This window comes from Poecilia reticulata, chromosome 6 (genome assembly GCF_904066995.2).
Source record: "Poecilia reticulata chromosome 6, P_reticulata-male-v2, whole genome shotgun sequence".
NCBI classification, from domain to species: domain Eukaryota; kingdom Metazoa; phylum Chordata; class Actinopteri; order Cyprinodontiformes; family Poeciliidae; genus Poecilia; species Poecilia reticulata.
This window is the reverse complement of record NC_088835.1, coordinates 13308989-13331847: the sequence shown is the minus strand read 5'-3', so window position 1 is coordinate 13331847 and position 22859 is coordinate 13308989. Positions and strand designations below refer to the sequence as shown.

The 22859-nt window shown below is 37.5% G+C and overlaps 1 protein-coding gene across 1 annotated transcript; it reads left to right on the top strand.

Moving 5' to 3' along the window:
• Nucleotides 1–1401: 1401 nt before the first annotated feature.
• Nucleotides 1402–22569, top strand: slc12a3 (solute carrier family 12 member 3). The gene is made up of 28 exons (XM_008411742.3): nt 1402–1935; nt 2042–2097; nt 2930–8069; nt 8353–8472; nt 11316–11391; nt 12030–12125; nt 12215–12354; nt 12438–12548; nt 13457–13568; nt 13862–13992; nt 14154–14238; nt 14507–14667; nt 15018–15125; nt 15226–15349; nt 15764–15865; nt 17325–17480; nt 17567–17666; nt 18145–18256; nt 18377–18514; nt 18855–18961; nt 19087–19169; nt 19260–19337; nt 19434–19532; nt 19630–19741; nt 20247–20333; nt 20974–21112; nt 21192–21259; nt 21372–22569. Exons 3-28 carry the CDS (start codon nt 7788–7790, stop codon nt 21511–21513), a joined length of 3069 nt encoding a protein of 1022 aa, XP_008409964.1. The 5' UTR covers nt 1402–1935; nt 2042–2097; nt 2930–7787; the 3' UTR covers nt 21514–22569.
• The last annotated feature ends 290 nt before the right edge of the window (nt 22570–22859 follow it).

The following is a 22859-nucleotide window of genomic DNA, read 5'->3' as shown; positions in this document are numbered from 1 at the left end:
TCCTGACCAGCTGACCAGCTTTCTGAGATGAGAGCAAAGGATGCTTTAAACATGAGGGGGGACTTGTTGCCCTATCTTCAAAGTTTTTCTATTCAGTTTGGAAGGCCAGTACCTTCTAAGAGCCAGTATTTACTTTGGTAAAAGAAACCTGAAGGTTCACATCTCTCACTAAGATAAGGGGTTAAGCTTTGATTTGTTTAAGACAACCTTCAGATAATTTCAGAAAATGTAAGGTAAGGTAAGGTAATTTTATTTATATAGCACATTTTCAGCAACAGTTAGAAAAAGAAAAGTGACATTTGTTTAGAAATCAAGTTATGGTACACCTAATTGATTTCTTCCATTTCAGAGTTGAAGTATTTATGTTTGCAGCTATGGCTTTGTAATGACTTGTCTGATTTTGTTTTTTTTAACAGCATTATTGACATAATTGGGAATGTGACTTAAAATGGGCCACAAGATTCAACACTGCATGTACCTTATTCAGAAGATGGGACAAGATTTTAAACTGTACATGGGGAGCCAAACTCAAGGCCCGGGGGCCTAATATGGCCCATCCTGTGTTTTTGATGTAGCCCTCTAAACTAGAGGTCAGACAGATATATAAATAGAATATGTACGTAAATATTTATCAATCAAAGCAATTATCTGTATAGTGACAAATTACATTATAAAAATGTTAAATATTTTACTTTAAAAAATACTCTTCAAATGGAGAGGTTATTTATTCTGCTTTAAGGGCACTTGAAGTGGTTTAAAGTGAAAATAAGTTTCATCCCTGCTGTACATATTAAATGAAAAAGTTAGTTTTCGTTTTTGACCATGTCTTCTGTGTTACATATAGGTCTAAGAAACTTTAAATGGTCTTATCTTGTGTAGGAAGACTCATGAATGAATAAACTTAATTGCTGCTCTCCATGTTGGTTTTCCAAGCAGAAAAAAAAAAAATTCTGAAATGCGTTGATGACCTTGGTCAATCCTGCTCGTCTGTTTTTATCTTGGTTTGGTTAGTTCTACCTTGATAACACTTATTTGGAAGCCTGTGTGAATTCAGGAAGGTGCTGACGCTCTATCTGGGAGGGCATGCTGCCAAGTCATACCTTAGTGTAAAAGATCAAATTTATAGGTAGGCAATCTATATTTTTGTTTTGGTCTGAATGATTTTAATGGATGAAAATGAGGCTTGCTCATAAATGTCATAAAACACTCCTAAGTGGTGTCTTACTCATAAAACACCACTCCTAAGTGATATTTTTATGACCCTCTTCTCAGTAAAGAGGGAGGAAGCAAGCAAAAAATATCCTATCAATCAAATGAGTTTTTAAATATTGGTTTATGACCAAACATATTTACTGTATACAAATTCCTATAGTGCAGTCAGTAATAGATAAAGAAATAACTTATTTAAGATGAATGTTTACAGACTTGGATGGACTCTTGTTCTGGTTTGAAAAAAATGCTTGTGAGAGTACATAAACAAAATAATTTCACACTGTGCTCAGTAAAGCTCCATCTTTTTCCATACATTTGAGTTTTTAAAGGCTCAGCATGAACAAATTATCTTTTGTGGGAGAAAAATAAACTTGAGACCCAAGAATGTAGGACTTTAAAATGACGAATCTGTCCTTGTTACTTCTCTGAAAGCAGTAAATCCACCGTAAGCCACAACAATCAAACTAAGTGGTTACACCTGTGTGAGCCTTTTTTTTGTTGTTGTTGTTGCCCTTTCTGATTGTCATCTCATTAGAATGGGAGTCTGGTATCCTTCAAAACTTCCACAGGTCCTTGTTGGCATGAATGGTGGTTAAACCTGAACTTATCTTCCAATTGGAGCAAAACTGACAGGGCAGCTGTGCACTTGTAGCTGGAAAGTTCCAGAGGACATTTGCTGAGTGCCGCTGCAGCTGTCATGACTGCTGGCTTCATGATTTCAAGGTAACAAATCTGTCCAAGAACAGATTGGTTTTACTGAGCCCAGTAATTGCTCAATACTTTAGGCTGAAAGGTGATATTTGTAAAAATGTCCTTTCAATTCTTACAGAATATTGATGCTTTGCCTAATAAAGGAAATTACTTGTGCCTCTACTTTGCCAGAAGGTAAGTTTGACTTGCCTTTTGCAACATGTGAAACTGGTAAAAAGAGTAATGACTTGTTTCAGGCCTCTTAACCCACAGTCTGAACTGCTAAACCCCATTAAAACTGTTAGCCAATGCCTGAAGTAACATGGAAAAGGTGTTTAGCAATTTGTCCCTATTGAAATAGTCTCATACATATGTAGGCTATCAACTGACTTGTAAATCATCTTTGAGCATTTATTAACCAGGCAAACCATGTCATGCAGAAGTGAAATTCCAGTACTGTTCTAAATTAATGAATGTAAAATCTGACTAAAAATGTTGGCTTTATTCTTAATATTGATGTACTCATCCCTTCTGTGTGATGAGACTACTTTGCATTAATTTTATTTGCAAACTAGACCAGTTTGGTGCCTCTAAGCCTAAGGTTTGACTTTTGAAGCATACACACACAGATTTGGGTTAAATTGATTTGCAAACTCCAGTCCATGGGTATTTGTGGTGTTATTGTTACTAGAAACGTGGCAGCTTTTCTGAAACGTTTTGAAACCACTGTGATTACTTTAGTTTGACCAGTGCTCTGTGATTTGATATTCAAAAAATGTGACAATAACTGATTATTTACATTGCACCATAACTTTTGTCTGCAACTTGAAATATTTTCTAGCTTTTTTTTTTGTTTTTCCTGCCAAGATTGTAATCGATACTCCAATCAAAGTTGAATATATATAAAAATATATATATTTTGCTAGGACTTCCTAGAATATTGAATATTGTGTGCCACAATTTGATATTGCCTTGCTAAATAAGAAGGTAAATGTACACAAAATATTGACATGATCTGTTCTTGCAGCCAATACTGGGTACACAGCATGGCAAGATGGAGGACGGAAACAGGAAATACTTGGTTACCGTCGCCCTCTGCATTATGTGCGTTCTCTGAGGCGGCTGAAGAATAATCTGATCAACACAAGACAAAACCCTCAAAGGAGTGGTGTGAGGGATTTGACCCCTGGCCAGACTTTTAGGGAAACTCCACGTCATCTTTGGCCACAGAGCCTGCCAGTCCAACCTGGACCACAAAGAAACTACCCTTTAGTTCAACCTCGAGGCTTCAGGGTCAGCTTGGATCTCCCTTTTTATAAACTTGATCAAATGAAAGAAACTGACTCTCCCACAAAAGCTCACCCCAAACTCCAAAGTACTCCAGCTTCATCTTTAAATCCAATAAAAGCCATTGGCAAGTTTGTTGAAAACAAAAGCCCAGGAAATATCTTTCAGACCAGTTATGGAGATCTAGGGAAAAGGTTGAGTTCCATTCATACTGAATTAAAATCCCCCACCATCAGCCAGAAAGCAGGTGAACAAACCAGAAAGCAACTGGGCTCAACATGGTCTAACTATCCTGCTGCTGGACCCAAGCAAACTCTGCAGCAGCCAGGTGGGTCAACTTACACCCAACCTACTGATGGCAAACTGACCTCTTCAAGATGGCAATTAATTTCCCCACAAAGAAACTATAATCCCACAGCCAGGCAGAGTTTGGCAGCCCAAAAAACGGATTCAACCAAACCGCTATCTTTGTCTTTTGCCAAGTATCTTGAACGTTTGGGTCTCAACAAAGCCCAAACAAGCCACACGAGAGAAGACGTAGTTCAGCCTTATTCAAAACAAAAGCTAAATTTGTCTCTTCTGCAATATAACAGAGGATCCCAAGATAACAAATATGTTGGTGATGGTTCTCAAAGTGTTGGACTGCCCCAAAACGGTTATAGTACTTCTGTTGCTAACATCAAAGATTTCACAAGCGATCAAAAAGGTGAAAAGGAACAAGATTCTGCAGTTCCCACCCTACAACTAGAGTTTTCTTTCCCAGTTAAAACGTTGTCAAACCTCACTAAAGGTGGTGGGTACTTGACTATCAGACCCCAAATTAAGTCTCTTTTGACTCGTTACATGGAGGCAAAAAAACTACAATCACCTGAGAGTAAATTTAAAAAGTCAGTTTTAGGCTTTGATGATGTTGGGTACCACAGAACGACTGGGCTTCCTGAAATGAAACGGCCAACCCTAAATCTTGAACCAAAACAGAAGCAGCCACCTCCTTATGAGCCCGTTACTGTCAAACCTACAGTCAACAAACCAAGCTTTTCATCCTGGTTTCTAAGAGATTCAGAGATTGGAAAGCCTCGTTTTCCAGTCCTGGCACTTTCAAAATATCTTATTGATGCTACACGACCCTTAAACGGCAAATATCAAACCATCCAGCCAAAACCACTGCAATCTGAAAGGCTTCAAAGTTTCTACAGTTCTCTGAAGCCCAGCATCAACAGCTATGTGGAAAGTCAGCCTAGACCTTCAGCCAGCCAATTTGCTTCTACCCATAATAATCCCTTAAAACCATACAGTGATCTCCAGATGAATGCTGAGATTGTTTCAGGTCCACAGCACGGCCTGCTCACTTATGGCAGTTCATCATTTAATTCTCCCATGTTGGAAGTTGTTCCTGCAAAAAGGCCACAAACGTGGCAGAAACCAATTTCTTCCCTCCATCTTCACGAGTACAACAGTGGAAAAGAACCTTCTTATACTTTTGAAGATGTAATTGGTCTGCACAGTAGGCCAAGTGGATATAAAGTTCAAAAGAAACTTCCTGAGCAAGACAACAGTGGACATTTCCAAGAGGGAATAGATTACTATGTAAAACTCTTTGACACTAATGGAGGAGGTTTTGTCTCTGGGCAGACGTACCTGACTGGGAACACTGCGGGAACATCCTTTAATGTACAACCCCCATGTGAATCTTCATTCTCTAGGCTTGGCCAAGATGGGTCTTTTTCAGACCTTCGCTACCCTTACCTAAATGCAGAATCTCAGCCTTGCAGTCAAGTACCTTGCATCGACGGTGAATGTGTTAATGAACCTAATAAACGGAACACAAATTTTCCACAAAGGATTGGTTACTCACCAAAGGCAGAGACAACTTCTATTTCTATTCCTTTCAGTACTTTTGAACGCATTTTTACTCAATCAAGCTACCAGCCTGCTCAAAATCGCTATAAGCTCCAGCAATACCCTGTTGGACAAGAACAGCCTTGAAGATCTATGCAAGTTATGATGATGCACTCGGGTCATGAACATGTTGAACTTTGGCTTAAATTGTGCAGTCTGCTCATTCGTTTTCCTTCTGCTCATTTAAATATTTAATAAAATGTCTGCTTCAAAATGTGAACTGTTCCAGGTATCATCACTAATTAGTTCCCACCAGCTCAATGGTCACTGTTTTAAGGTTCGCTGAATCTAATCCTGCACATTTTCATTAATTTTGCCATCAGATTCTGCTGTGACCCTGGTTCAACAGGGAGTATTGTTTAATGGCCCTGTCAACCTACAGCAGTTGCACTTCATGGCTCTGGTTTAGTAAAATGCATGTGAGAAACCAAAGACTTTTGCTGGCTTAAAAATAAACCAAAGACTCTCCAAAGAATGATGTAGGGAAGTGCTGCTTACATTTCTGAACCTCAATGTAATTTGAATCTCATGTCTAATGATGACTCTCTTCCAGGCAATGCAGGTCAACCTGAAGTGCAAGGAACAGGATCTAAGGTTGCCCTTTGTCAAATAAAATTTCAAAACCTACTCTGTCTATGTGAGGGTTTTGTTTTTGACTCAATTATATAGGCATCCATTTTATCACTGCAAAACTCGGGAGTTCTATCTCTGTTAACCATCTAAATGAAAATATAACTTGGTAAAATCGGTGAACCGCATGCTATACCTTAACTTTTATCTCTTGTTTAAATTGCTAACATGTGGCCATCGAGTTGTGCCAGTATGTCTACTTATTAACCATCTAATCTTTATAGGGTTTCCACTAAATTAAACTGGGACCTTTTCTGGCTAAATGGGCTGGAAAGACCCTTTTAGTCATTTGGTAGTAACTTCAATCTATTTTACATTTTGGAGTCTTATTACTTTGCAGGGAGAGAAATGTGTAGTTTTCTAATTTCAGCTCAAGTACATGCATTTTACTCTGAAACTGTACTTTCCACTCTTATAAGAACCGTTACCAAAGCAATATTACATGTTTACATTTTAAATTAGGCATTCCTAATTAGGTAACATATTGGCAGAAGAGGACGTGACCTTGGTTTCTCATTGTTGTTCAAAAGACTGGGTGAATGGTTGCCTTTGCATGTGACCTGTTTGTGCAGTGATGGAACTGCAGTGTGATTGAGATGTCCAGGGTTGTAAATGAGACAATGGAGCAATTATTGGTTTGGACTGTTTTAAAGCCACAATAAAGGCAACTCCTCATGTTTAATAGTTCAAGGAAAGGAGTCTCAGGTTTTTAAATTCAAACATTTCTTGCGACCAGGTTTAATGATTGAGCAATATTTGATGATTGAGCAGCAGTTCGGGGTACCCAATCTACACCTTTCACTGGAATTTCTCTTTCATGCTAATAAGAACAGTAGTGGAACTGCACCGTTCGGCTGCCCACCCGGTTGATGGCTTATCAGGGGAAAAAAACTGAGTTGTTTCAATTGCAAGAAAAACAGTCATCTGATTTTATTAGATTGGGTAACACTGTTTCATCTTATGTTACATTCATAACAGTAAAATGGAAAAAAAACAAGTCAATCTTGTTTTGAAGGCTTTCAAGGTCAATGTGTTCTGTACAGGAAAGAAGTTCCCCAAAACTAAAAGTTTCAATTTGCTACAAATTTCCAGTGATGTGCATTTCACAACATGAGCTTCTTTTGTCAACCAACTATGACACAATACCATTTGTACAGAAACTAAACTCCAGTAAAAAAGCAGGATATATAAAAACGTACAGTAAGTCAGGTTTTACTTTTAATAAAACTGCTTCATTGTAAAAACCAATTTTCTAATGTGACCTTTTTTCAACTTAAATGTTCTTGCTGCCAGTCACATTATCTAGGTACTTTTTCACAATAGAATGACTGGTGGCACATCTGGACCCAGTGTGCTGCTCAAGGACATTTGGACTTGTGGTCTGGGATGTTGGAATCGAACTGACAACTTCCCAGATGGCAAACCACTATACTTTTTCTTGCATAACAAGTGTCGTTATTTTCCAAAATGAGCATAAAAGATGAATATTTGCTTGACCTTTACACGCTCCATAAACAACTTTGTTTGGTTTCAGTCAAGGGCATCGTACAGGTCGTTCATACAAGCGTAATTATGCCATTTACAACTAATCTCGCCAAAAACATCACACAGGAGATTAATCATTAATAGCTGTGATGATAAAACCAGGAAAGAACTTCAAATGGCATTTAAAAGCATTTTTTATTTATTTAAATGTTTGGGGTGGAAGGGAAGAAAAATCTGTAGAAAAGTTTTTTGAGTTGTTTTTAAATCAAATATTTGACTTTTAAGTCCGAAAGAATTTCTTGGCTGACCTCTTCAATGTGAAACCGTTCATGTCAGGTTTAATAATTTCTGTAATGAGTCTTGTTTGACTTTTCACTGAACAAGTGAACATCTTATGTGGCCTGAGGCTCTTCCTGCTACGTTGAGGTCACTTTTAAACCCAGCCCTCGTAATAAAGCCTTCCTCTTTTAACTGCAACTCCATGATCAACTTCATTGACTAGCTGCCAGCTGTACGTGAGGGAAATACTTCTGACTCACCAATATCGCTTTGAAATTTTCTGAGATTTCATGTGACATTTTTTAATGGAGCGTCCAGCTGCTAATGACAATGTTAACTTGTCTGCATACAGACCTAACCTTCCAATGTCGGTGCTTAATGGTAAAACATCATCTGGGGGGTTTGAGTCGGATTATTATCAGTGTTACGGTGATGGCAGTAGCATGACATCCCGTCCATCTATTGCTCTGAGTGGTTACGAGACTCTAGATGCTCCACCACAGTATGATTTCTACGCCAACAGCCAGGCGTGGGGTCGGAAAAGACGCTTCAGGCCATCTCTGTATCAACTGCATGGTAATGCCGAGGTAAGGAATGTACTCTTTACCAGTTCGTATATTAAATACTATTTCGACGAGCAAAGTAAAAAAATATATCTTACGTATGACTTGGATATTATTTCTGCAAGGTAGTCTACTCAGTACGGTGATATCCAATATTATTTTAGTTCTAGTTATGCTTAATGAAGTTACTACTTTTTCTTGAATTATACTGCTTCTGTACTACCAGTCCCACCAGTACTAAATTTTCTTTTTTAACTATGCTTTCTTACGTCTCTAAGTCATTGGACTTAACATTTAATTTGTTTAGGATGACTCCAGACCTCCCATGTATGAGGAGAGGGAAGGAGACACGTCTGAAGATGAGGACGACGAGGAAAAGGAGCCCCCACCTGAACCCACCCGCTTTGGTTGGGTGCAGGGAGTCATGGTAGGTAGAAATGAAGACTTGCCTGATGTAAGGCTAGGAGTTGTGATGGATTAAATTCATTAAGAGATGTGTCAGCAATGTTCTAATTTCAATCATCAGCTTGAAAAAGGTAAATTGGGCTTCAAACCAGTAAGGGGGAAACAATGTTTTTTTTTTTTTTTTTTTATAATTCTTACTTGAGTCTTTTCTCTGTGTGGTTTGTAATTCATAATGAAACGTCTTTCATTTAACTTTAAAGTAATTAAAAAAAAACTTTTGAATGTTTTAAAGTACCGTAATTTCCAAACTATTGACTGCACCTATGGCAGCACAGTAGCTTAGTTTTCATCACTGTTGCTTTGCAGTAGGTAGGTCTTCCTGCATGGAGTTTGCATATTCTCCCTGTAGGTTCTCTCCGAGTATTCTGGCTTCATCCCACAGTCCAAAAACATGACTGTTAGGTTAATTGGTGTCCCTAAAAAAAAAAACTCCTTGTGTGCATGGTTGTTTGTCCTGGCTGTGTTGCCCTGGCGACATGATCAGGGTCTACCAGCCCCCCTCCCCGGCAGCCCTGCAAGGATGAGTGTGTTGGGTATGGATGTTCACATCTGAATATACGATGCACCCACTGCAGGTATTCACATTGTATCATCAATCAATCAATCCAATTTTATTTGTACAGCACATTTTAGCAGCAAGGCATTTCAAGGTGCTATACATAAAGAAAAAATAAAAACAGCATGTGACATTGAATAAACAGTAAGAGAGATTTAGAAAAAAAAAGATTAAAAATATAAAAACATACTTTTGTTACGGAAACATACGCTTGTCACGGAATTTAAGCACCTGTCACCAAACTCCGCCGGCGACGACAGGCGGACTGAATCTGACTGACAGACCACTGAATCATGACAATTACACACACACAAAAATTATATATACAAGATTTTTTCTTTTAATGAAATACATACCAGTACATGTACATGCTTTTTTTCCAGCATGACTGTAACACGACTGCTTAAAAATATTGAGCCGGATAATAAAAATGCATTAAAGCATCTTTCAAAATACTCAAGGACAGCATACAAAAAGTAAAACATAACAATACACCAACAAACCATCAGCAACTTACATAAATCAAACATAATGGAGATTATACAGATTTGAAAAGATGTTTCGAGGATGTTTTCAGACTGAGGAAGGGAGTCAGTTTTACGGATCGGGTGACAGCTGATTCCAGAGTAGAGTAAGAGAACACGATGGACTCATGATACTGAGACAGACAGAGTGGACAGAGAGGTGAATGAAGGCAGAGGACATAAGGATGAGTGAATGCAGAGGAGCTGTGACAGGATGGCCTTGAAAGTGATTAGAAGTGGTTTAAATTGGGTCCAGAAGTTGATAGGGAACCAGAAAAGTCTTTGTTATCTCGATCTTCTTCCTCTGCACTAAAACCACTGAAGTCATCTTCTTCAGTGTTCGAATTGAACAGCCTCGCACACATCTTCACTGTCTCTCTTTTGTTTTCGCTCTCAATGCCACTTTTGTCTTGAGGTAAATTCGCCCTTGAGGTTTTGATTTCCTCTTCATCGTGTTGTATTAATTGCAGGTAAAAAAAAGAGTGTAAAAGAAGTTACAACTTATATTCTGGAAATGTTTGGTGCTTGTTGCCCTATTGTGTTTATAACCTCTCAAACAGCCGGAACAGTGGAAAAGTTTTATGGTTTTCCGGAAGAAAACGTCTATGGGGAAAATATTGTTGCATCAGAAGGAGACTTCACTGAGTATCAACAAGTGTTTTTTAAACAAACCCTATAAAATATTTTCATGGTGAGATTTACAATGTACCTACTTGTAAAAATGTAGCACTCAGTAAGTTTATTGTGCAGGTTTGTCCAGTCTGTACATCTTAAAGCAGATAACCTGCGTAAACCCTGAAGCAATTTCAAAAGGTTGCTTTAAAGATTTTTTACACCTTGTCTGTTTCTTTGCTCTTCTGAAGGAAGTTTTATGCAGAAATGAAGAATTAAACTTTAACTATGTTTGTCAGTAAAACAAATAGTTTTGTACTGAGTGAGACCAAAAGAGGCAGATCGTGTCCTTGAGGACTTGTGTCCTGCATTTATTAAATATTTTCCTATTTTAGCACAACTGATTTACATAGTCAGGTCAGTAGCCTCCTACTGACTCTTGTAGAGCTGAGAAGCTGAATCAGGTGTTTTTGGAGCAGGGTCGCATCTAAATCACTGATGCTGACCTTCCATTCAAATACATTGCTTCATATAAAACAATCAACATGCATATGCACTCATCTGTAAATGTAATCAAAACTTTAAGGATAAAATAGACAAATGAATATTGTCTGGTAATACAAATGCAAGTTGTCTTAATCAGTCTTGTTTTTTTTTTATAAGATGTTTGTCAGCTAGTGATTATTCAAACATAGTGCAGTTTGGGGAAAAATGTTGCAACATTAATAAAAAGAAATGTACAAGTCCATATATTACTGGCCTGCTAAAGACAATGTCTCAATGAAGCACACCCATCGGCTTTTCCAAAGAACATGCTAAAATTAACTTTTTACACCCTTTTTCACTCTCTTCCACTTCTTTTAATTCAAGTACTTTGTGTGTCCCTTAAAACAGTTATTCGTTTATTTAAATGTGTCACTGAGCTTTTTTTATGTTCCTCATATTTTTTTTTTATTAGTTAATTGGTGTATTGCAATGACCTGGTTCTAAAATGAAACACAATTTTATATAAACGTCTGGCACCCTCAGTCATAAATTTTGTCTTTCTTATGAAACTTTTTTTTTATTCACTCCTGCCTTGTAGTTGTAAAAATCCTGCTTGTTTGTACACAGATTCGCTGCATGTTAAACATCTGGGGGGTGATCTTGTACCTGCGACTGCCTTGGATCACGGCTCAGGCTGGAATCGGTATGTTAAACATTTCTGGTGTGACGCACTTTCAAGTGTGTTCTCGAATTTAAGACGCTAAGCGATTTTAAGCATTATTTAGTTAACATGTAGAACAAATGTGGCTATCAAAATGATTCAGTCTGCAAGTATCTGGTGAAAAGAGTTTGCAAATTAGGACAGAAGAGGTAGAAAAGAACAATTAATCAACGTAAGTGAAGTTCTCCAAACATTAAGAATATCTCATAGACGTGCCAGATGGCATTGACAGCACTTGTCAGGGTTTGATAAATGATACACTTCAAGTTCATATGGAATTGGATGGCTGTATTAAGAAGTGCTTGTTGTATAGGGAATAGCTGACATATTGACAAACTGTACAACAAAACCAACCATAATGCAAACTCACAAACAAAATCAATTTACAACAAGTGCTGATTATGCTAACGTATCTTACAAGGCATATTCTGTATATGAAGACCTTCAAATGCCTCACTGACTGCAACTGTCTGTACCAAAGTCTTCTGCTCCAGAACTGCCAGCTCCTTGCAAATTAATTGACTAACATAACCTTCATTGGTCTGCATGTGTGCTAAATTACATTACATTTTCAGTGGATGAACTGAACCTTCACTCAGACTGTTTCCCACCTCTGACAGGTATGACCTGGGTCATCATTTTGCTGTCATCTACTATAACTGGGATCACTGGTCTCTCCACCTCAGCCATAGCCACCAACGGAAAAGTCAAAGGAGGTTTGTTGTTAAAAGATAGTCTATTTTCAATGAGGAAAAAGTCACAAACATCTAACCAGATCACATTTTTCACCTCATCATACCCCAAGGCGGTACCTACTTCCTGATAAGCCGCAGCCTCGGTCCAGAGCTGGGCGGCTCTATTGGCTTGATCTTTGCTTTTGCCAATGCTGTGGCTGTGGCAATGCACACTGTGGGCTTTGCTGAGACGGTCACAGACCTCATGAGGGTGAGAAGCATTCTCCACACGCATGAGCAAATCAGGTTCACAATAATGCAAACAGAAACTCCTTATATGCATCTCTTTCTTAGGAACATGGAGCTGTCATGGTGGACCGAACGAATGACATCCGCATTATTGGGATCATCACCGTTACAGCTCTGTTAGGGATTTCAATGGCAGGCATGGCGTGGGAGTCAAAGGTTAGATCGGTGGTCAAAGAATTTAGCACTCCTGGGAGTTTTCTTCAAAGATATGCATAGCATTTCTGAAAAATAAATAATAATAGATAGTGTTAAATAGTGTTAGGGATGTTCTTTTTAATGTGGTAATGTTGTCTTTTGCTTCCACATTACATTTTGTCGCAGAATGCTTTTTTTTCACTCCCATCAGTATAATGATTTTCTTTATTTTAAAACTAAATTGCTAGTCTTTAATTTAAAAATCAAAACACATTCCCAAGAAACAAAAAAAAACTAATTTGTTTCATCGGTTGTTGACCTGAGCTAATTTTAGCTCAACCAATAAAAGTAATGGTTCTCGGGGCTGTAAAGGTTTCTGAACTCCGGCTGAGACCAGTATAAAGCATAGTTACATTTTATTGTGTCTTTATAAAGATTGGGTTTAACTTTAAAATGTCTGTTCACATTTTTAAGATGTTCTCCTAAAATCTTGCTAGTATTTTTTATTTTTATTTTTTTTTATTGTGACCATAAAATTGTGACACCACAATCCAGACTTCAGATATCTATGTAGGTTACCTGACTGTTTTTATATAAGTTACAGAATTGGCTGTTGTATAATCTGTGGCACATAAAAGGTTTATAGGAATAAATTCAGCTGTGTTTGAACAGAAAGTCAGGCACTGCCAAGGCTTTCTGCCTTGCGACATCAAAGGTTAAACCAGTTTAGTTCAACTATAAATTTATTCAAACAGTTGCATAAAATGAGACTTACACAGAGTAGGACAGAAATAGAAACCAAAACCTTTTCAATGGAGTCTAAGATGATATTGTTCAGATTTTGCTAAAACCCAGTTTTATTTAATAAACCTTCTTAAATGTTTGTCTGCACTGCCCACTTACCGTACTGTGCTATGTGTTTTCCACAGGCCCAGATTTTGTTTTTCCTTGTCATAATGGTGTCATTTGCCAGTTACATTGTTGGAACCATTATGCCTGCTTCTTTGGAGAAACAAGCCAAAGGATTCTTTAGCTACAACGGTAAATATTGTTGGCACTTAGCTCTAGCTGAACATAATATTTAAGTTTTTAATGTCCCCATTGAATTTCCTCGATCATTTTAGTAGTTAAATTGTCTTTTTTGTTTTATTGTAGTTTATATTTTGATGGGTGATTTTTCTGGCAAGTTTATACTTTTGACATAAAACATGTCTATAAGATATGAATCCTTAGGATGAAATGGCCAATCTAGGTTGCAAGTTCTACGCCAAGACAGATAAGACTCTCTCTTTGCCCTGATTCTACCATAACTTTTACCATGTCAACTTCAACAGCTGATATTTTTGCTGCCAATTTTGTACCCGACTGGCGGGGCCCAGAGGGCAGTTTCTTTGGCATGTTCTCTATTTTCTTCCCATCTGCTACGGGCATCCTGGCAGGAGCCAACATCTCTGGAGATTTGAAGGTATGCAAGTGTATTTTTTCCTCTTTCTTCTATTCTAGCAATATTAGGGGGGGCACATGTATCCCCTACAGATAAAAAGAAAAAAAACCCACATGAATAAATATTAATGTGGTTGGATAGAAGTAGTTTACTTTGTATATCTCATGTGTTTTCCATCTTAGAATCCAACAGTAGCTATTCCTCGAGGGACACTGATGGCGATTTTCTGGACTACTTTTTCCTACCTTATCATCTCTGCAACTGTTGGTAAGCCTACTGTATACTATTGTATTTCCCATTCAGTAGTATGGAAAATACAGTAAACATATGCACAGAGAGTACGCTTCAAATGTAGTATTTGAACATGTTTTGCTGCTGTTCTCTCTAGAGTAAACTCGAAAAAACCTTCCCAGCACTGAACTATTAATCCCTAGCTAATAATCGTTTCTTTTTCTATGTCTATTTTTTTGTCATAGAGGTTTGTCGATGGTTGTAAATACTGGATTTCTTCCTTTGTATGTTAACTTTTATGCAGGATCTTGTGTGGTTCGGGATGCCTCTGGCTCTCTGAATGATACTTTGTCCCCTTCAACACCCTTGGACGCCTGCGTAGGTTTATCATGTCAGTATGGATGGGATTTCACCGAGTGCATTAACAATAAGACCTGCACCTATGGCATTAGTAACTACTATCAGGTCAGTTGTAACCCAAACAATCATGCCACTACACACTCTCTTTATATCCAAAATTGTGAAGGAGAGTTTTTGTTGACATTATTTAATTCCAATAAAAATGTGAATAGTTATTAATGCCTCTAAACTATAAGGAGATGCAGAGCAAGGCGACAATATAATGGCATAAAATCTACATCAGTTGTAACTGTAGCTGTTCTTGTGTCTGTTTTTAATCAAATCCTAAGGTTATTTATTGCCACAAGGATATATGTCCAATCAAAACACATTTTTTCATACATTCTCCGTGAACCATATAAAACATTTTTGACAAGAAGTACGCGTTTAATAAATCAGACCTTTTCTCTGATTAGTCGCTAAGCATGGTGTCAGCCTTTGCCCCTCTCATCACTGCTGGTATATTCGGAGCAACTCTGTCCTCAGCTTTGGCCTGCCTGGTGTCTGCTCCCAAAGTGTTTCAGGTACAAACAGTTTCAAACACCACTATACAGATGTGGAAAAAAATTGCCCTGCATCTTTTGTTTAATGTTTTTATCCTATTTATCATATTCTGCTTTACAGTGCCTCTGTAAGGACCATCTTTATCCTCTCATTGGTTTCTTCGGCAAAGGATATGGCAAAAACCATGAGCCACTCAGAGCCTACCTGTTGACGTACATCATAGCTGCCTGTTTTATTATCATTGGTGAGTCATTGAGACAGATGTTTAATGTATTTTCTAACCAAGTCCTACAGCATGTTGAGTTAACATTCAGCAACTTTTTGGTTTTTGGGATAAATATTCTTTATGACCACAAAATTAAGTCTTAAAGTTTATATCAAGAACAAAGTGAAAGAACAATGAAAGCAAAAATAATTTTAGTATCAAGATACAGTTTGAATTCTTAGTAACTGAACATTATTTTTTTTCCCTTTCATATCAATATAGTCAGTATATTTGATATGATGGTTATCTTTTCATCATGCATACAATGCAAATTTAATTATTAAACATATTGGTCAGTTAAAGAGTTAATATTAAACAAGAAGTTTGTGTTTTTCACCCAATAAAGAGTAGCTTTTGACAAGTAAAATTATTTTCTGTCTTATAATTTACCAGCCGAGTTGAATGCCATCGCTCCGATCATCTCCAATTTCTACCTCTGCTCCTACTCTTTGATCAATTTCAGCTGCTTCCATGCTTCAATCACCAATTCACCAGGTAGGTCAAAAATATTTGCTCTCTTGCAGATTTTTTCTGTAGTTGCTTTTCTGTCACCCTTAATTTTTTTTTCATTTCATTAAGAAATGCTTGATGTATTAGACAAAGGCAGCCTGAGTAAATAGAAAAGCCAGTTTCAAAACCAACCAGGACCTGTGTGAAAATATGAGCTGAAATATACTAACCCCTTCTTGAATGGGTGTTCATTATTACTAGCCATGCTTAAGCCTGATTAAATTAATAACAACGATTCATTTAAATAGAACCTCTGACAACATGAAGTAGGCTAAAAGATCTTAAAAGGCAATACACAACCTACTATAATTAAATTCAAGAACACATTAAAAAACCAAAAACAATATAAAGCTCTGGAAAAAATGCAAAAACATTTCTAGGATTCTGAGTCTTCACTGAACCATAGTGAGAGCCATTATCTATAAATGATTACAAAAACCATGGAACAGAGGAACTTTCAAAATAGCATTTTGGTCCTTTAAATAGGAGGTCATAAAGGAGCAATGACAACATCTAAAGCTGGGTGGGCCTCAGTTGAGGTCAATCACTACTGACCTCAAAAAAAAGGCCGGTCTCATTTTCCCCCGTAAATATTTTTGATGGTTCCCAACACTTTTGGAAGAGTAGTCTGTGTACTAACAAGACAAAAGTAGAAGTTTTGCAATGTGGGTCCCTGTACATATGGAGTAACACTGGCAGTGTTCCTTTAAACAGAACATAGTATAATTAGACAGTCAGACACAATTGAGGTAGGATGATTCTCAAGGGCTACTTTACTGATTCAGGAGTTGAAAACTTGCTATTATTGATGACGGCACAAATTCTGGTCTCCAGCAGAATCCTGAATGATTGGCCATCAGGATAAAGTTCAATGGCAAAAAAAGGGAAAAAAAATGCTTTTGAATTAGCCTAATCAAAGAGTGATCTTAACCGGATTTTTCATGTTCAAAAACCCTCCAATGTAAGCAAAGTTACAACAATCAAACAAAGTGCAGGCAAAATTCTTCCACAGCGATACAAAAGAGTTTTTGCCAGTTATTGCAAATGCGTGATGTTTAGTGTTGCCACTAAATATTCACAACCAGAACTTACATGGGGTCAGATTGCCTATTCACCCTTAATAAATGAAATCATCATCCCAAAAACGGCAATTTACTTGTAACTCCTATATTTTGGCATATAATGATCAGACATGAATGACAAATGACCAAAAACAGACAAGATCTTAAAGGTGAAAATTACTTGTTCCCTGCACTGTTACTTATGAATCATGTAATGCATACAAGTGCATAACATGATGTAGCTGTGTATCATTTTATGTACAAGTTAATCTCTACATTAAATTGCATGAAGCTGCGCCCTTGAACATTTGATAGTGTAGCTAAAACAAAGGTCAGTTTCTCTGACTGTGAAGTGTGGATGGCGTTTATTTGTTCATCTGCAGGTTGGCGTCCATCCTTCAGATTCTACAGCAAGTGGATGTCGCTGCTATGTGCTGTGATTTGTGTGGTGATCATGTTCCTGCTGACCTGGTGGGCGGCTCTTATTGCAATTGGAGTTGTCTTTTTCCTCTTGGGATACACACTGTACAAAAAGCCAGGTAATCTGACTCACTGTAAAAAAAAAAATAAAAGTATAGCTTATTGTCATATCAAAGCTTTCATTCATTTTCCTTGCTGGGCTTAGATGTGAACTGGGGCTCGTCACTCCAAGCAAGCTCCTACAACATGGCGTTGAACCATTGTGTGGGTCTGAACGTCGTGGAGGACCACGTCAAGAACTACAGGTTAGTGATATGCTTAGGTCTGTGTGAAGATTTTACGAGTAGCTCACTGTTAGAGGACTGCAGTCAAGAGTGATATCATGGGGTAACTGGTTGTTTTTGACAGTTTTCTAAACTCTGCTTTAGACTTTAGCTGGAATTGTGTACTTTGGTCAAGTAGGACTAAGACTCAGGTTTCAGGAAACAAACACTCCATTTGGGTCTGGTGAAACACAAAAGAGAATGTAAAATGGCTCCAGATCCATCTCTCTTCCCTTAAAATTATTTGTTTTTCCTTAATAAAAAGCTTGTGGCTGCAGTGGAATAACCTGTTTCTATAGAACGTAGCTGCATTTGGTTAGTTTAAGTTGTTTTAGTGTATTCAGAACATGTACAGAAGTCGGCATAAGTACATAAAAAGGTACTTTGCTGTGGTTATAATCCTTTTCCTGTTTTGATACTGTGTCTGGATTAAAGCTCTTTATGCCTTTGCTCCCTCCAGACCCCAGTGTTTGGTGCTCACTGGTCCTCCCAGCAGTCGTCCAGTTCTCTTGGATCTCGCCAATTGTTTCACAAAGGACCTCAGTCTGATGATGTGTGGAAATGTGGTCACTGTGCGTACGGATTAAAATGCCCACATGAAACTTATTCTCATGCAATAAAGCAGTACATAAGTTTCTTTGTGTTTAGCGCTGCAATTTAAAGAACTACTAATTGTCCTTCCTGATTTTCAGGCCGATTCTTCCCCATCAGCTCTAGAAAAGGCGAGCAGTGACAGCCATATCTCCTGGTTGAACCAAAGGAAGATAAAGTCGTTTTATAGGGGAGTTGTGGCTTCGGATCTGCGTTGTGGGGTTAACATGCTGCTTCAGGTCAGAAACGGCTCAATAAACTCCCCAACAACCAAAATATGACTTAAACAAGGATCAATGTTGTAGTGTTTCCCATGAAATATCTTTCTATTCAACAAAGTGTTCTATGTTTTCTATTATGGAATCAGCTGTCTGTCTAGAACATTTGTTCATTCTAATGTGTTTCAATAATTAATAGAGTTCAGTGTATGCAACATAATCTGCGTCCGATGGTTTGGCATAGAATTTGTAACGTTTGATTGAGGATTCATTTTCACAGAGGCTTATTACTTTCTTTGAATATATTTAATAACGTGGCCATCTTCTTTCCACTCTGCTCATGTTGCTAACTACCCACCAGGGGGCAGGATTGGGTCGAATAAAGCCAAACGTTTTGATGATAGGTTTCAAGAAAGACTGGCGCTCAGAGTCATCTCTGGCTGCACACAACTACATAGAAATCCTGCAGTGAGTAATATTTGCGAACTTATCTACATAGCATAAATAATCTTATGGATATGTCATTTTTAAATTATTATTGTACTGTCCAAGATAACAAAGCTTTGTTGAATTAAATTTCATGTGCACTTCAGTGATGCCTTTGACCTGCAATATGGAGTGTGTGTGCTGAGGATGAAAGAGGGCTTGGATGTCTCCAGACCACCTCAGTCGCATGGTGAGAGCATTATTAAAGAACAATTTAAAGTTTTTAAGTGATCAATACGTTCTTCCCTGTCTCACATTGATGTTAATGTTCTTATTACAGTTAATCAGGGTTTCGATGAGGGACAGGACAACATTAACACCATCACTCCCGGCTCCCTTATTCGAACGAGCACAATATGTATGTACTGTGCACATCATCGCACCACAAGAAAATATGTATTTTCTTGATGCAACTTTACTTGTATTCAGATTCTACAATGATTATTGTTTGCAGCTTCTGTCTCTGTTGATCTTGAGCCGCAGCACACCACCGTGTTCCAGAAAAAACAAGGGAAGAAGACCATTGATATTTACTGGCTGTCTGATGACGGAGGTGGGACCGCTACGTCTGCAGTCGCCAGTCACCACCTTCATCTCTTGCTTCTCTGACTTTTTGGCATCATTCCTAATGATGACCTTTCTGTTGTTAGGTCTGACGCTGCTGTTGCCATACCTGCTGACTCGCAGGAAGCGCTGGGCCAGGTGTAAGGTCCGAGTTTTTGTCGGAGGGGAAGCAGACAAAAAGGACGAGCAGAAAGAAGAGTAAGATTACTTGTTTTATATAAGAGATCTGCTATTTTAGTTTCTTTTGGAGGAGGGGATAAAAATGGGCAGAAGTATCTGAGTGTTTTTCTTTTCTTTTTACGGAGCAGGTTTTGTGTAAATTTTTTAATGTTTTTTTTTTTTAGATTTCTGCTACAATAAATGTGCTCACGTGTTTTTGGTCTTGATTAACTCAAAGCTACATTGCATGTTTGCAGAGAAATTAATGAAATACTGAACACTCAAAACCGTTGTCTTTATAAAAAAAAATGCATAGCCAGTCCAAATAAGCTGATTGTGGCTTAGTGAATAATTCTAAATAGCTTGCCTAATTTCTTATCATTAATTTCACTAATTGTGATATGATTTATATGGCTGCTTTATGAAGTTTAAATGAAGCAATATATTCATAATAGATTATCTTTTTTGTTTTAAAACAAGATTGTTTTTCTTTTTATTTTTGAGATTACACGAAAAATATCTAATGAGTATGGTTTGTTCCTAGGGTTTTGTCTCTCATCAAGAAGTTCCGTCTCGGTTTCCAAGACGTTGAAGTGATTCCTGACATCTACCAAAATCCTCAGCCTGTCAAGTAAGACTGCATGCTTTGTTCAAGGATTGGGTATTTCAGTAAATCTGCCTCACGATCAGCTTCATCACATAATCCAGAAACTCCATCCCCGATCTCAATTAGCATGTTATAGATCTTAAACCAATTTCAAGCATGTTGGAGGACGTGATGATCTTTTGGGCTTGTTTTACAATCACAACTTGGATACCGTACAGTGACTGAGTCGCCGATGAACTCCTGCAGCTCTCTAACAGCTGATGCTTGATCCAAACTCGATCATTAACAGGATAACGATGCTGAACACAGCAGCAAATGCAGAACAGGATGGTTGAAAAGGAAAAGAATAACGGAGTTACCATCGCCCAATCTTAGTCCAGAGCTCAACTTTGTTAAAAGTCTAACCCATGCAAAAATAACTGTCTGCAAATCTAAACAAATTGAAGCAGCTTTGAAAAGAAGTAAACCAAAATCACTCCAAAAATTATGTGACATAATGGTGAAGTCATTCAGAAAGCAACTTGTTGCTGATAAAGGTGATACCACAAGGAAAACTGCATGACGTGTACTTTGCTTTTTCCATTCAGCAAATGGAAAAAAAAAAAAACACGCTGATCCAGGCTTTTGAAACATTATCTAATCAGTATCTTCTTATTTTCTCCAGTGTTCATCATTTCGAGAACATGATTGGTCGCTTTAGGGTGGACTCAAATCCTAAACAGGACTCCGATTCTGACCCTCCAAGGCAGCAGGAAACACCTTGGATGATCACTAACCAGGATTTGGAGAGGAACATGGCTAAGGTCTGAGAAATTCTTACCACTTCATATTTCATTATCCCTCACTTCTTCTTCATTAGAATTAACACTGTGTGACCTTCAGTCCCTCCGCCAGATTCGTCTGAATGAGGTGCTGCTAGATTACTCCCGAGATGCAGCTCTGATTGTGATGTGAGTGCAACATTTGTAACTTTTGTTGCTTCTGTCCTGCGAACTAGAATACACAATTGTTGCAAACTGAAAATAAATCCTGTTATGCGTCTTTCATTGTGTCTCCTAACAGCACCATGCCGGTGGGGAGGAGAGACGGCTGTCCCAGTTCTCTGTACCTGGCATGGCTTGACGTCTTGTCCCGGGATCTCAGAGCTCCGGTCCTGATGGTCAGAGGAAACCAGGAGAGCGTTCTTACTTTCTACTGCCAATAAATTTTTCCAGCCAGTAATGATGTTGTTTTTAAAAGGAAATGATGTAACACTGTAGGGCCTTCAAAACTGAAAAAACTAAGATATTTTAATGTAATGTTTGTGCAATTGAAACCAACATGATAATATAAATGTTTGAAAAGTAACACACACACACAAAAATATAATTTCTCATTGTTTTTTTTTAAGGATTTATGTTCATTTTTCCTCCATTAATTTTTAATACAAACAAAATATATTCAAAAAGTGTGGCAGATCTGCTTTACTTTTTAACACCTTTTCTGAATTATTCTAAATTTAGGTTGGTAGTACAAAATGCGAGTGATTTGCTTCCAAAACTCAATTATGTAATTTATTAAAACACAATAGCATTATAATACATTAAAATGACAATCTAAATCAAGGTCCATTTCTATATCAATGCCTAATTTAATAGGCTTTATATTTGTAACTGTTTCACACTGTCAAATTCTTACATATTACATATTTTCTCTAACCAACACAAAGTAGTGCATAACCGTGAAGTGGAAGGAAATGATTCTGGGTTTTCACAAATGTTCTAAATAAAAATAAAAAAAATCTGAAAATTGTGACAAAGTCTGGCAAATCACAAACAAAACCTGTTGATCTTCTGCCATTCAACTTTGCATTATCAAGATTTGGTTATTAGAAATGAATAACCCAATTAAGCTGTTGATATGTATGTTATGGCATGTTTATTGGTACACTGCTACTGTAGTTAATTCTAAGGGAGGGATCGGAGAAATCAACTGTTTATTTTCATTAAATAGCCTTTAATAAATCAAAGTCTCCTGAAATTTCCTTTATAATTCTGATATGTTGTAAAGAACATTAATAATATGACTGTTTTATCTTTTCTTGTTTTCATTCAAACAGTAGGTGCATACGATTAATCAGCTTCGATTGAGGAATATCTTCATGTATTTCTGGAGTTTTATTCCTTTAATTTTCAATCATGAAAAACCCACATGTTTTATGTTCACATATGAAACATTGGAAATAAAAGAAATGTGAAATTGCTTTTTTTTTTAAAACCTATGAAGTGGCCATAATGTTTTCATTTTTCATCTTCCACCAAGCCAAGGTTGGTTTGAAGAGGTTCAAGGGTAAAGCCAGACGCCCTCTCATCAGTGATACTGCAGTAGTTTAGTCTGAGGAATCCCAAAGTCAGCAATTACACTAGTCCATTGACTTTAGTCATGGGTTTTCTCTGGGTCTCCCTCAAATGGAAGTAGTGTGTAAGCTGGTGTAATTTATTTAGCATATTTAAGCATATTTATCATGCCAATAAATTCATTTTCATCAGAGCACACAGTACATGTTCCGGA

Bases quoted from the DNA above. Each gene is read 5' to 3' on its own strand.
- slc12a3 (XM_008411742.3), top strand. From the start codon at position 7,788: ATGGAGCGTCCAGCTGCTAATGACAATGTTAACTTGTCTGCATACAGA. The intron at 15,126-15,225 runs GTACAAACAGTT...TCTGCTTTACAG, and splicing joins CTGCTCCCAAAGTGTTTCAG to TGCCTCTGTAAGGACCATCT. The intron at 18,515-18,854 runs GTCAGAAACGGC...ACTACCCACCAG, and splicing joins GGGTTAACATGCTGCTTCAG to GGGGCAGGATTGGGTCGAAT.